The 15,000-nt window shown below is 36.7% G+C and overlaps 1 protein-coding gene and 1 long non-coding RNA gene across 4 annotated transcripts in view; both read right to left on the bottom strand.

Moving 5' to 3' along the window:
* LOC131769682 (myoblast growth factor receptor egl-15) overlaps positions 1 to 6,655 on the bottom strand; it is a 53,434-nt gene extending 46,779 nt beyond the window's left edge. For all 3 annotated transcript variants that reach the window (XR_010717889.1, XM_066168395.1, XM_066168394.1), the window contains exons 1-2: positions 6,509 to 6,655; positions 3,254 to 3,613 (exon numbers count right to left, since the gene is read on the bottom strand). Coding sequence is in view for 2 of the 3 variants with exons in the window: in XM_066168395.1 (XP_066024492.1) it covers positions 3,254 to 3,613; positions 6,509 to 6,566 (418 nt within the window). In the remaining variant the exon portion in view is untranslated. The remainder of the gene's footprint in view (positions 1 to 3,253; positions 3,614 to 6,508) is intronic.
* Positions 6,656 to 10,263: 3,608 nt separating this feature from the next.
* On the bottom strand, positions 10,264 to 14,860 carry LOC136281693 (uncharacterized). Its single transcript, XR_010717903.1, has 3 exons — positions 14,748 to 14,860; positions 13,980 to 14,082; positions 10,264 to 10,533 (listed from the first exon to the last, which is right to left on the bottom strand). It is a non-coding gene; the product is annotated as an uncharacterized lncRNA (long non-coding RNA).
* Positions 14,861 to 15,000: the final 140 nt, after the last annotated feature.

Genomic DNA, 15,000 nt, shown 5'->3' on the forward strand with positions numbered 1-15,000 from the left:
TCACTGCTTTGATGTTTACTGTGTTCACAGTCTTTGCTGCCGTCAGTTTAGATAATCTTTCATCTCTGGATCGTTTCTGTGGACATTCGGCCAGTTTACAGACTATCAAACTAACCAAAAGATACACTACAATGGAGCAAACGGCGGAACGTAAACGCAGAGCAGCCGCCATGACCGCCGCCATGGCTTTCCCTGTTCACACACAGGTTGATTAGAGTTCAGAGAGATTTCAGTTCTAATTTTCTGTGCTTGCAGTTCAAAAACGTATAAAATACTAAGTAATCAAAAGTTTACGTTTACACAACAATGTATAATTAGAATACTAGAAGTAGAACCTCAGCAACTTTACTGCCAAGGGAAATGAAAATCAATAGTCCATTTTACAGTTGTGTGCTTAGTTGCCAGGCGTTTGAACTGAATACTAAAAATTTCAGTAGCGTTGAAGCAACAACCCGCTTTAATTTAAACTGCTTCGCTGCCGCTGAAAAAACGATTAGTGAAGAAAGCAACGTAAACAAAAATCTTTGTAGATGGTAAATATTCAGTTGTGTCAGTATCAATTATTGCGTGACTAGCTTTTGATATAAATGAGGGAGGGGAAAACACAACGCAAAACTTGAGCTCCTGTCAAAAAGTAATACCCAGGCGTAATATAATAATCGAAATGGCTAATAAAATCATAAATAAACAAGGTAAGAGTGTTATGTTAGACTTTTTTACAAATTGTAGGGATTTATGCCAATTAACGGTGGCGACAAGTAGGCGCACCATGTATTTTTCACAGTCGCTATCAAGTAAATTTTGCCGGACTTTGAGTTCAAGCTAGAACAACACAAATACACAAGGAAATTTTTACAGTAACTTTATAACCATCCTTTTGTCTTATAAAGGCTTGAAGCTCAGTAGATTGTGTCATATCGGTCATTGTTAAAACTGTCTTTGTTTTGATGCTACTTTTCGACATTGGAAAAGTATGTCGCACAAAAATATTCACCAAAAAATAAATATTTCTTTGCCAGCTTCAATAACGACAGGGGATTAAGTTTAGATGATAAAACAAAGGATTATGTTCACAGAAATACCGTAGGTCTAGTACATTCGTTACATGAGGTCACCCAACTCGAGTAATATTCACGGTGAAAATTTGCATATTTGAGCGGTCGAACGAAAAAAGTCATTTCTCGAAAACTAAAATATATTTTCACAAAAAAACTACACCACAATTACTAGAACATATTATGCTACACAATATGAAAGTAGGAGAGAAAACGAATTTTGGGCGACTTGCCACAATATACCAAATGTGTTCGATGGGTGCTGTCATCCTCTCTTATTAATTTCTTAATTGAGCAAAAATTTCTCAAATCTGGACGGCAGTATGTTAAACTTTTTTTATACTAAGCATACAATTTGATAGCATCGAACTTGTCAAGTAAAAACAACTAATAGAAACCTATACTTGAATCTTTAGCTCCAGAATAAATTTGTTCAAAGTAAGGTAACCACGTTAAGATTTGCCTTTAAATTATAGGCCACAGTTTTAAAGGCCATCATAAGAATCTCAGCAGTAACATTAAATTTATCCACTGCTAGGAGTCAGAAAAACAAAGGTCTTATCTGATACCTTCTGTGCGATTCTCAACCAAACTGTACTAAAAATGGTCATCTCTCTGTAAAACGACTAACCTCATCCATTGTAACCAAGAGTAAATTATCATTTCTATCCTTGATTTTTAGCACCATATATTACACAAGGTGTCAGAAAGGTCTTGAAACAATAAAACATTCCTCATATCCTTGGAAATGAAAACTTCAGCCTTGTCGTTTTGTGTTGAAGACAGAACATGTCTATTGTTGTCTCGAATGACTTCAATTGTGACAGTAACTTTGAAACTTATTTTAAATAATATATCTTTACATACATGAAAAAGTGCTTGAAATGGAAAATTATTGGACTATTCCACCTCTTTGGAATGAGAAGTTCTCGAGGGGGCAGGAAAGTGCTTGAAACAAGAATATATTCTACTTTTTAAGTTTATGGAGGAAATTAAATTTACTGAAACAAACCAAACAAGACAGTTAGTTTTGCAAGTAAAATTTTGAAAATGGTCTATCTGGGATGCTAAGACCATAATGCTGTAACATAATCACAATCCTGACAGCAGCAGAAACATACTATAACAAATATTGATCAAGCAAACATAGTATAGCATGTATGTCGTAACATTTTGAAAAATTTTCAGCCATCGTATGCGCAAGAACAAATAATTTTACAGCATTTATTGAAGTTAAAGGAAAAGACCTGGGAGCTTCAAATTATCCACATTTCTACTACAAACTTGATGATGCATTCATATCGTTATTCTGAAAGGGAAGGTGCCCATATATAAAATTAGCTTTATTAGAGAAATGAAAGCTCATAACTTTTAACTCCCCATCATATGGAGACACACCAAGGTGTCATGCATCTCAAAGAATTATTTTGAGCAAGTGAGTTCTGAGTCTAATTCACTCTGGTTCTATATGGTCACTTCAGTGTCGAAATTACTTCAAATTTTTATTTAACAAATAGAAAAGCCTTGACGGTGCTCTGTTCTGTTGTAAAGCACGTAGGAATTGGCTAGTGCACAAACGAAGTATAGGGAGAAACTATCTACTATGCCTTGTGTTTCTCCCCACTTTTTGAGTGCTCTAGCCGCTGCCTAAGTGCTTTACAACAGAACAGAACACAGTCAAGGCCTCTCTATGTCTTTTAGAATAATTATAAAGCAGGCTTTGTCGGCATGACGAGCAAATTAATTGCCGTACACTCTAGGAAGCGTTGGGGTGAGCCCCAATATTTGCCTCCACAGATTTTCTTAATTCATTCTCTTTGGCATAGTCTCTTTTAATTTAACTTAGTTAATTTAAATCAGATTTCCCTTCTTCAGCGGAAACAGTAGTCTGCAACAGCTTTTAATCTATGATAAAGTAGCGAATCACATACCAAGATTTGTTTTATATTTTGGTCCTCTGCAGTGAGTGGGTTTTTTTTTTTTGAGGTAAAATTGGTGAATAAAGTCTTCAAAGTACTTATCTTGAAACACTTATAAACCATGAATATCACTTAATTTTCCTCTATTCACGAGAATGCGCCTCAGAGACGCACAAGGCCGCGACCATTTCTGGAGTAAAGCTTCGACCCCTAAGTTACTGAAAAGTTCCTCGTATTTCAAAAAACATTTAAGTGTTAGTTAAAATAATTTCTACTTACATTTCACTGAAATCTTGACTTCGTCTGTAATGGAAGCTAAGTTCAGGACGTCAGGACTCACGCGCAGTTCATACGTTCCGCTGTCTGATCTTTGAGAGTGATGGATTATCACTGTTGATTGACCATCTGTTAAATGAAAAACGAATCGATCCTGAAAGTCATTGGCCACCTCAGTTGTGCCTCCACTCCTATACCTCGCAACTCTTAGTACAAAAAGCGAGGGGGAATCAGGGGTGAAAATTACTTCTACTTCATCCAGAGGAGAACCATCAAGAGTGTATGTCCACTGAAGGGTGATGTTGTCATTTTCCACTGGATTCAATGGACTTGAAGGAGTCGAAATAAAGGATGGCGCTTGCTCTTTACGAAAAAAGAAAAAAAAATTGTTTTTGAGAAATTCCGATTAACAAGGTGGTCTACCTCTAAAGTCTTGGAGAAAGGAAAGGGAGTCACTCCTGCAAAGTTTATTGATTCAGCATGGGAGGGCAAAACATGCGGATCATTTCAAAATGAAAATGGCAGCTCCCGTGCAAAAAGCCGTGTTTTTTTAAATACACTTACAACTTAATTGTGAGAACAGTGATGTACATTTTACAAGTCTAATGTAACTGTTATTGTTGAAGAAGTGTATTTTTAATGAGGTGCATTCAGGAAATACACTAAATGTTTAATAAAATATTGGTAAAAATTGAAAAGAAAAAGATAAAAATAGAACAATTGCATGAAACGAGCAACTCTCCTGCAAAAGTGTAGTGTTTTTTCTTATGTTTGGATAAATAACTTAGCCATTAGATAATCTGTTTTTCATTGGTTAGCACACCGTAATCACGTGATTATCCTTACGTATAATTGTATATAGTTAAGTTCATGTGTGGTTGAAGATATTTATCTCATGGTAAATGGCACAGGTCTAAAGGAAAACTTTCTCTCATTAAAAAATTATGCTGTTTAACAAAAAATAAAACAAGTGGTATAACAGTTTCCAGTGAGGCCTTTGAACTACTTTTAAGATCAAAACGAATTTAAAACAAGTCTCTGAGCTTTCGCCGATCCACGGCATCATCATCAGGGATAGAAAATGTTCTGTAATACGAAGAGGATATCATAAGGTGGTGACGATATACGTATTGTATTTTCGGGTGGCAAGAACATAAAGTTAATATCTTCGAGCTAACTTGTAATTTTCTTTTGATTAAATGGACAATAATTAACGATGGCAAAAACCACAGCGACCCCCAGGGAGTTCAGGATGCATGCGGGAGGTTACCAAGCACATAAAAGCGTAAGAGTTGCTCGAGGCGATAGCCAAGAGCGATTCTAGCTTCTTAAGTGCCTAGAAAACGTCTTGCATGCATCCATAACTTAATGGTGTGCGCTGCGGTGTTTAAGAGCAGATCCGTGCAAGAATCAAACGATATCGCAAATCTTCGGCAAAGCTGAAAAAAAAAATTTACTCGTCTTTTGCAAATAGATAGCCTTTAGTAAGCATATGAATGCCATGTACTTTTTTCCTTGAAATATCTGTTAATTCCGGAGAAAAACGATGGAAGCCGTTTTCAACTTAAACACGATTAAGCGATCCAAAACACGTGCAGAACAGGGTTGAAATTGGTCATGATTCACTCGACTCGCGTGTGAAAACTACTCCGCTAGGTAAAGCTGTCATAGTTCCAATTTGTTGTATAACTTGCCATTGTCTAAACACCATGATTTCATAAACGTTAGATTTATGTGAGTATTTAAGAGAAGTAGATAAGTTATGGCTCTCCCGTGAAACGGTAGACGAAAATTAACAATAATTTTGAGCGTGTGCCTTTGTGTAGAATTTCGAAAGATTAAAAATGACAGTACCGTAGTTAACGTTCTTTCAAATTATGTAAAGTTTACTTTAGGGAAATGAATGTGGAATTTTTAAGAATTTGTCAACGAAATACATAAAATCACGCCATGTTGTGTATGCGTAACCATTAACAAAAACAAAATCGTTTTTGTTTTAGAAATCCTGGCAACTCAAAAAGCGTAAAGAACAATGCAAATATACAGACCTCAACTTGGATATGATATTTTCGAATGTTCAAAGTGCTTCATTTTACCGTTTGTTTAATTTCATTAGAGTGGTTTATCATGAACAGAGAAGCTCGCCGCTACAGCCACGATCAAAACCGGCTTAGTTTTCGACGAACTCTTCGTAGCTCACTTTTCACATTTGTAATCTTTAAACTCATAAAAAAAATTTAAAAATCCCAAATTCATTGCCCCAAACTAAACTTTACATATTTTGAAAGATCATCAACTCTACTATTGTCATTCGTAATCTTACGAAATTCTGAACAAAGGCACATGCTCAAAATGATCGTTGTCTTTCGTCTACGTTTTACGCAACACGGGAGAGCCATAAGCTTTTGAATTCTCTTGCATACTGGGATTAATCTAATCTTTATGAAATCACGTTGTTTAGACTATGACAAGTTGTACAACAATTGGAACTATGATAGCTTTTTCCAGCGCAGTTGTTTTGATGATACGCGAGTCGAGTGAATCATGACCTATTTTTAAACCTGTTCGGTTCCTACGTCAGCAACGTGCACTTGTGGGCAAATAAGAGAATTTTCGCGGCAATCGCTCAGCGTGGAGCTCGTTTCTCATATTAATCGCATATCCTCGTGGAGATGTCTGAATTAATGAATCTTGTTATGATGCAAACCAGCTTCCTTTTCCTCAAGTAAGGTTAGTGTTAGAAATTAGTCCTAATAAGCTTCCTATTCACTCGTGACACGGAAAAACATGATCACTCCTTTAAAAGCACTTATGCATAAATTTTGGGTTTCTAGCACGATCAATCGTAACTATAATAATTGATAACTCTTCCACATAAAATGTTAACGTAATGATCGACTACGTCAACAGTTATGATACTTTACATCCCCAAAAGAAAAAAGGTCGACATTAATGTGTAATCCAGAGCGAGCTTAAGTTAATTTCAGACAAGAGGACCCTCATTAGTTTCAGTGTTTGTGTTCAGCTTTCGACAAGTCTGACCCTTACTGATCATTTTTTTATTTGGCTTTGTCAATTTACCGACGATTGAACATTTTAAATGCGATCTTATCACAAGGTAAAGGCGGTATATTCAGTGTATTTTCTGTAGTCTGTCAGTTCGGTATAATTTAGGTCCAAACCGTTTGATTGTCCAATACAGTAAATATTCCTTGCCCACGGCAACTTATTTAAATTGCTTGTAAGACAGTGACTTACCTGAGACGTGAATCACACCAAGAAATGTGATCAAATATGAGATAAAACCAAAATTCATTCCGGCCAATTCAGTGCAACGTGTGGCTAAGGAAGAATTGAGTACTGATATTTATAATCCGAGAGCCATCATCTTAATTTCCTCATCCGTGAGAACACAAAGATTACGTGATAACACTTTCAGATACCCACAACCCCCTCAGCCCTAATTGACTTTGTAATTGCACGCATGTTTATTTCAAGACATTCCGTGAATTATTTGATTAAGCGTTACAGTCGCATGCATTTAGCTACTCGCTGTCTATCATACATCGGTATATAGAACAAAGGCAACGGACGAAATAATTTCAATTGATTAACTGATGGTTAGATTAAACTGTAGTGCCTGAATAAAAAAATGTAGAAATTCGTACCCCGAAAGGTGAAGAAAGTTCATAAAGATAATTGACTTTGTAATTGCACGCATGTTTATTTCAAGACATTCCGTGAATTATTTGATTAAGCTTTACAGTCGCATGCATTTAGCTACTCGCTGTCTATCATACATCGGTATATAGAACAAAGGCAACGGACGAAATAATTTCAATTGATTAACTGATGGTTAGATTAAACTGTAGTGCCTAAATAAAAAAATGTAGAAATTCGTACCTCGAAAGGTGAAGAAAGTTCATAAAGATAAGGAACAGGTCGGATAAAGGAAAGAACTAACTTTACCTTAGCTGAAATTTCTCGATAACAACTTCTCAAGTGTTTTTACTGATTTTTCTTTGATAATCACTTGAAGTTCAATGTACAATGACAAAAAAGTTTTAATTACAATGATGTTTAATCGGCTTATCATCGCGTTAGGAGAGTGCACTTTTTTAATCACTACTTGGTTTTTTTTGTTTTTTTTAGCAAAATCTCTTGAGTTTACTTGTCTCAAAATCGCCGTTGATAATAATTTGGAAATAAAGCATCTATTCCTACCTTAAAAAGATGATTATAAGGCCTGCATGGCCATCAAAAGAACTATTTAATCCCTTTCCAACGAAAGAGCGTTTTTAGAGATTATTTTTTCTGATCCAACGCTGAATTCATTATGCACTGATAATGTAATTTAACACGGTCTGTCAAACGTTTAGTAAAATAGGAATCATTTAAAAGCAACGGTAACTCTGATAACGAGCGAAAAAATAGGGAAATATGAATAGTATTCTCCAGAGAGGAGCGAGGTTAAGCGGATCCGAGCAAAAAAGTGTGATGCAGTCGTCAGGACCGACTTCGAACATACAATAGCGGCAACTTCGGCAATTTTGGATGAGTTGGAAAAATTGTTTGGCAAGGGTCGAACGGATGACCTCTTTATTTCTGCCAATGTCCATATGCCGTCGTTGAAGTTTGTTATCGATAGGTTGGCAGATAGAGGGGTAAATGGACTGAATGTTTGAAAAGATTCTTAGCAAACTCAAAATATTTGTTTTATAAGTACCTGTCACAATCTGTGGTTGTCGGCAGAAAATTATTTTCGAAATGAATTTATGGTAGCATATGTGTCATTAAATGGGTTGACACGCGGCCTAAAAGAAGTTTTCAATTAACTCTAAAGCTTCACAAAAAGTAACTCAGAGAGTTAAAACGGTGTTATATTTGTTTTCAGTTGAATTGATCAATGGAACTTTCATTCATTTAGTTTCTGAATTCTGTCCAACAACTTTTCGTTGTAGCGAAGTTTCAGTCCTGTAAAAACGCTTTCGATAAGTCTGTTCAATACACGACTTTCATAATGGCGGATATCGCGAGAGTCCTGGATCGAGTTGTATGAAAACGAGGTCTGAAAGGCCACACTATCGCGTCGCGTCCCTCTTCGTTTGTTAAGGCGAGCACTTCGAATATTTCAAAATCCGACATTTCTTACGGAAAACGATATACCTGGCGCTTCTCTTAGAAGAAAACCGGAGGAGTTAAAAACCTCAGAGATTAAATTTTGCCTTAAATGTTGTGGAGACGCGGTGAAGCGAGTGCATGACTACATTCGAAACTTAGTTTCTGGGCCGAACAAGGGTAGAAACTGCTTTCTTATTACTTTGAATATTTTATGAAGTCTACGTAAGCAAAGCTTTTCAATTGAAATTGTCTGGCAAATAACAACAGTGATTGTGAAGTCTTGTGGACAGCTACATCTGGTTGACCCTGTCATCCACAGTTTTCCTGCAAAAGCTATTTTGTTATGACATCTCTGTTTTTTTCAATGGAATTGATAATACCAAGCTTCTACATTCAAATATTCTTAATTGTCGTGAATTTACTTGTTGACTGGGAATTAATACCTTAGATGAATCAATTCTTATTGTTTTGTAGCTTTAATTTGTTGTGGGTTGAAATTTTTCCAACCAATTTGATTTTTAATCTCCTTTGTTTCAAAGTATGCTAAAGAATACAAAGGAAAATTAAAACCAAACTGGTTGAAACATTTTGCACCAAAGATAATTTAAATACAACATAGACAACATGGTCTTTACAGACAGAATAGAAGTCGCTCAATTATGATGTAAACCTTGCGACAAATAGTCGGAACAGAGGGGAAAATGTTGTCTTTATCTTAATGCCTAATTTGTAGCCCCTTACAATATAGGGAGAGAAGAGATTTGTAGGCAGTTTATGGGTTAAGTAATTCATTTATGTCTTCACATGAATGTGATATTCACACTGATATTATGTTAGGTTGTGCATTGCAACAGAATGCTCACACTGCCCACATCTGGTTTACAATTCCCATTTGATGTAGTGGAACAACTCTGTCCCAGATGTGAAAATTCTTAATCTTGTTTTAAGGCAGGTTTAACATGTATCCATAAACTTGCAATTTCCTGTGTTTTTACCACATCTTCTACAGCTGTCTGAGAAGATGCTCCAAGAAAGGGTGGCAAATTTAAACTGACTCCCAGAGGCAACAAATCATTAACTATGAATCCCTTATCTGCCAGCACTCTATACGGTGAAATGAACTATGGACTAAAAAGCAGACTTCAAGATGGCAGTCAAAGGAGAGGATTCTTCGAGCTCTCGAATAAAGATTAAATCGGGTCGTTTTTAACTTTAGGGTGCCTAACAGCCATTTACAGTGTTCTTCTAGGCTACAAAATACATTTCAAGGTAGTGTTCTCTTAATATTTCCGTAATTCTTTAATAAAAAAATCGATGAAGAATGGCAATGGTCCATTCAAACATTCGTAGACTTTATATTAGTTCATGAATGAATAAAGTGGTCCGCAAACGCGGCTCGTATTACATGTTACATGAGCTCCTTAGTTTTTGGCGCGCAATTTGTCTTAAATTTCGAGCACTTAGCTAGTTCAAGTAGCAGCGTGGAGAGTTCCAACTTGTGTTTAATTAGAACACAATATCAAATCCCATATCCTCTACCAAGGCAACAAAGATGTCTTTAAAGATTGACTGTGCTTGGGCAAGAGTGTTTCTTAGAGAAACTAAAAGTTTAAGCAAAACTGAAAGGATTCCCGGTGAAGGAAATGCAAAGTTTGCTGCTAGATTGCTGCAAGATAGATTTAAAATCTGCAATGAACATTTTCAAGAATACCCTTAGCTACACATAAAACGGGAAGACTTCATGCGGCATTACAGAACCATTGATAAAAAATTTTACAACTAAAGTAAAACCGAAAAAGCATACCTAACAGCATTTTCCTCAATGAACTGGAATGAGGGCAAAGTAATTAGTAAAGAAGGGAAAAAAGATCACTCGTTGACCAGCTGCCAGGCCTGTCTTTTATTCAACTCTCAATTACAATCTACCTTCCCTATAAATAAGTTTTGCAGAGGGGCTAGGAAAGGACTTCTGACTGAACTTAACACAAATGTCAAGAGACAATGTCAGAGAGAACCTAAGGTCACAAAAAGGAAATTAAAAAGCATTGGGGAAGCAATATATGCCACTTACAATGAAAAATGCCAGGAAAACTTTCAAAAATCACTTGGTGACGTTCTAGTGCTTGTCCCTGAAGCTGGTCTTCAAAAGGAGCCTTCACCTGCTGAAAAGAAAAAAATGAAGAGAAATGAGCGAAGGCAAACAAAAAAAGAACTTGAGACCAAAATGTCACAAAATGACAGTGCTGTTCACCTTAGCCTTCGTCAGTCTTACAGTTCAAGACAAGTCCAAAGAATGGCCCTGTCCTTTGAAACCTTTGAAGAGGCCAAGGAGAGAGCAAAAACGACCCCACCAAAGGTCAGGGAACGATCCCACACAGCTTCACATGCTAACATAGAAGGAAAGTTGGACCAGCTACTAGCAGATGTAAAGTCATGGCCTGATGGTCCTCCAAACTGGTCAGAAAAAGCCAGAATGTACAACATTAAAACCAAGGGAAGTGATTCGACACCTGGCAGTGGAGGACAATTAGTCAGAGCCTTTTTAAAGTCCAAAAAAAGTAGACATTGCCTGATTTAAGCCCCCATCAGAAATGCATCTCAATTCAGAAGATGGCCTTACAGGTAAAAAAAGTGGTAAATTTGTAACTAAGCCGACAGTGGAGAGTTACATCTCTGCAATATCATTTATAAGTGAAAGAAATTGTGTATTAGGATTGAACAAAATTTGATTAATTAATTAAAGAACAGTGAGATTTAAGAGCTAAAATTTAGAATTTAGAAGTACTAGCAATACTGCTAATTATCATTTTCATCAGTTTAATTAGACTACAAATTAGAAAAACATTAGAAGAAGTAGGACTGAAGTAATAAGAATGCATACAACAGTCTAAGTCAAGTTAATGATGAATATGTGACCCTATGATACTTTCATGGGTTTTTATCATTTCTCTAGCATCATGTAACAAAAGGTTTGATTAATTTTCCAGGATTCAGGGTACGCAGAGCTATGAGGAAGCAAAAGGGAGGGGAAATTTCCATGCCTGTGATGCAATCAAATAAACAACTAAAGCAAAGCATCCATGAGGGAATAGAGAGTGGCAAATTTAACATAAGAGAGCCATTGATAGAAAGAGAGATCACCAAATTGGCTATCAATGCACAGGGAGAGATAGAACAGAAAAAAATGCCACTTGCAAGCAAGGAAAATTCCCTTCCAAGACATTAGAAAAGAAGCATTGATTAAAAACAAAGACCTCCTTCGAATAAAAAACGATGCATTTTATGAAGAGCTCAGTGAAAGTGAGATTTGTGCAGAGCTAGAAAAGATCAGTGAGGATGTAAGGGGAACACATGATGAAATCAAACAAAGGCTGAAAAGCTTTCAGCGAAAGAGGCATTGGCTGATTTAGCATGACCATTCAACCCTTTCAAATTATGGTCACATGCTCTTTTGTGTGAGAGAGATGTATGACCCAGCAATTCATCTCTCTGATGCAGAAGCTAGAGTTCAATATGGAAAAGATGTGGATGTCCAGGCAACAGTGGAGAGGCCCTATCTGTATATGCTGGGGCAGAGCAGTTCCAGCATTGAAGATCAGATAAAATTTGTTCCAGCCAGACATGATGACTTAGTAAATTTAACCCAAAAAGTGAAAACAGAGGAGGATGTTGAAGTAGAAGATGAGATGAGATTCATGAATGGAGACAACCATGCAGCAAACTTTGAATGTGGAAATCAGCATGGAGGGCATTATGGTTGCCCAAGTTGTGATGGGCATTTAAGCATGTGCCACGATCTAGATTACATGGCCCAAAGAAAGTACAGAACATTGACCGAACAGCTGGTGTTAGCAGGAAGAAAAGGAAAAGAGGCCAAACAACTCTTGAACCCATTTAAAGATCTCAAGGTCAATGAGCTACAAGCTGAAATTGAAGCAAGAGGACTTGGAGATTCAGACAAAACCAAACCAGAACTTGCAGAAATTTTAAATGAAGAACTTGGAGGGGCAACAAGAATTCCAGCACTGTTGTTTGGGGATGAGAGTGTTTCTGTGGAAAGTCTCAACCTCCAGTCCTATAAGGTACTGTGTTTTGAAGCTCTTCACTGCTCCATGAATCACATTAAAAACATTCTGGAAGAAATCCCACATCACATTTCTGACATTGACACACAGATAAAACCTAAAGAAATACTAGCTGTCCAACTTAACAAAGAGAAAAAACAAGGAGTAGATTATCGCAAGACACTAATCTACTTAACTATAGCCCTTTACCAGACAACAACCCATGATGTGAGAGCTTTGCTGGCCACCCTGTGCGAAATGGTGGAAATTTTTTATGCCCAGGACAGAAATAGATCACCAAAGTTGATATTAAGGTTGCATAACCTGTGTTGGAGGCATGCAATTTTGTGCCGAAAAGTGATGACCCCAACTAGAGCCCTAACAAGCAGAAAGCTCTTTTGCATATACTTCCATGCATGTGTATCTCATTCCGCCCAACATCAGCAAAGCCCTACCAAAGCTGGGAAACACAGTTTTACCCAAAGATGTCATCAACACACATGCTAGGCACTAGGAGGCTCACCTTCAGTCTATTGCTGACTTCCTCATACCGGGAGAAGGAGTTTGGTGGAGAGAAATTGAGGATGAAGACTGTATTGAGTTCTTTGATGGTCCAGAGGAAATTGAATTCAGGGAGCAAGGACCTTCTCTTCACCACTTTTGCTCCTCCAATATCAGAATGGAGAAAATTTTCCTTCAACATTGCTGGGAAGAATGCATTTCAAGTGGAATCAAAATCCCAGCTACCAGAATTCCCAATGAAGAAAACCATGATGGAGAAGAATGCATGCAACAGAATCTGCCAGTTCCAGATCAGTCATTTGAGAGTGATGGTGAATGTGAAGAAGAAGCTGAAAGATACAACTCTATTAATTGATGAAGAAGAGAGTAGTGAAAACCTAGAAGATAATCAGATTCCGGAACCACAGCAGCTGAGTGAAACAGTGCAAAATGAGACAGGTGAACCACTGGCTAAGAAACCAAAATTATCTGAAGATTTTTTACCATCCAGCAAAACAGCAAAAGCTCTTTCAGAGATTCTTGGCACAACCAAAGATGTTATGTTATATGAAAAACTTTAAAAAAATGCAACAAAAAATTCAAGCGCAAGATACCACAAAGAACACTTCTTAAATCATCTGGCACACATTCAAGTACAAGTTCTAAAGAAATACAAGGACATAAATGAAGCAATTATTGAGTGGTCAGCCAACTTCAAGAAAGTCTTCAAAAAAAATCCCACAGAAAACCACATGAAGAAGATCCAGTTATAGCAAAAACATGGAGGAAAAATAAAGTTGCCACTGAGCTACTAAAAATATGGAAGATCACCATTCACCTTCCTAAATAAACACATCAAATTATTCAATGTTTTAACTTATAATACATGCTGATATTTTGTGATTTGCATAATACTTTCCCAAGCCCTGAAAATAATTAATATTTACAGTCCTCAACATTAAGTCCAAAGAAAAGCTATTTTCAGTGGGTTCCACATGTACTGTAAGCATGAAAAAGCACCAAAAAGATTATTTAATACATACCATTTTAAGGAACTTAAGTATGACAATCCAACTAATAAATATGAGTATCCTACATGTATGTAGATCTGGAACATAACTGAAGGCAATCTAGCATGGTAGAAATCTAAAAAAGAACAGCAACAACATGATTAATCATGTTACAATGTTTAATTTTGTACAGCAATTTTTAAGTCATCAATTTATTTATGCTTCTAAAGGATTAATTGAACAAAATGAGTTCAAAATGTAACATTTGCCAAGTGCATGATGAATAATGTCGAGCAAATCAAATCTACTCAAGTGATTTTGAAACTAATGACTGTAATGTTAGTTCCCATGGTTAACTTTCATATTAGGACTTTTGATAAAAGCCACGGCTCACCAGAATTCTTTTTTCAGAACTAAATCATAAATTCCTTTACGAAACATGATTTTAACTTAAGCTAACAAATGCTTTTCTTCTTACAAATGTCCCTTTCTCTCCACGTTTGTAAGTTGGACCTTAACACAGGTTACGCTGATCAAAAGAAAGATTCTCTAACAACACAAAACAATTTCAATTTCACACGCTTCGTCCGAAACATATTGAATTAAAAAAGCGTGGAACTAAATTAACACCTGCTCGGCGAAGAAAGTAATACACAGCTTTCCTGTCGGTCAGCAAACGCGTAGAGCCTAGAATGATCTAGTCTGATCGAACTCACACTGAATTCAATCGAAGGACGCGCAACAAGCAACACCTTTAAACAACGTTAAAAAGGAAGCAGTGATAAAAAATTTCTTACTTACATATTCTTCCCAAGTGATTCCAGACCTCTAACACAAAAAAGCCTCAGAATATATGAGAGCAACAGAGTTTCTGAAGCTTCGATGTGCCACAATGTCCGCCATCTTTTCCGCCATTTTGAAATGTGCGATTGACTTCGCGGGGGGGGGGGATTTTATCATCTTGGGCCATACCTTAACGAGCCCGAGGTCGGAAATTAATCAAAGTGCTCTGTGAGCAAACTCGTGAATTGACACATGATTTTTTAGATTATGT

Source organism: Pocillopora verrucosa, chromosome 6 (genome assembly GCF_036669915.1).
Source record: "Pocillopora verrucosa isolate sample1 chromosome 6, ASM3666991v2, whole genome shotgun sequence".
In the NCBI taxonomy this organism is placed as follows: Eukaryota; Metazoa; Cnidaria; class Anthozoa; order Scleractinia; family Pocilloporidae; genus Pocillopora; species Pocillopora verrucosa.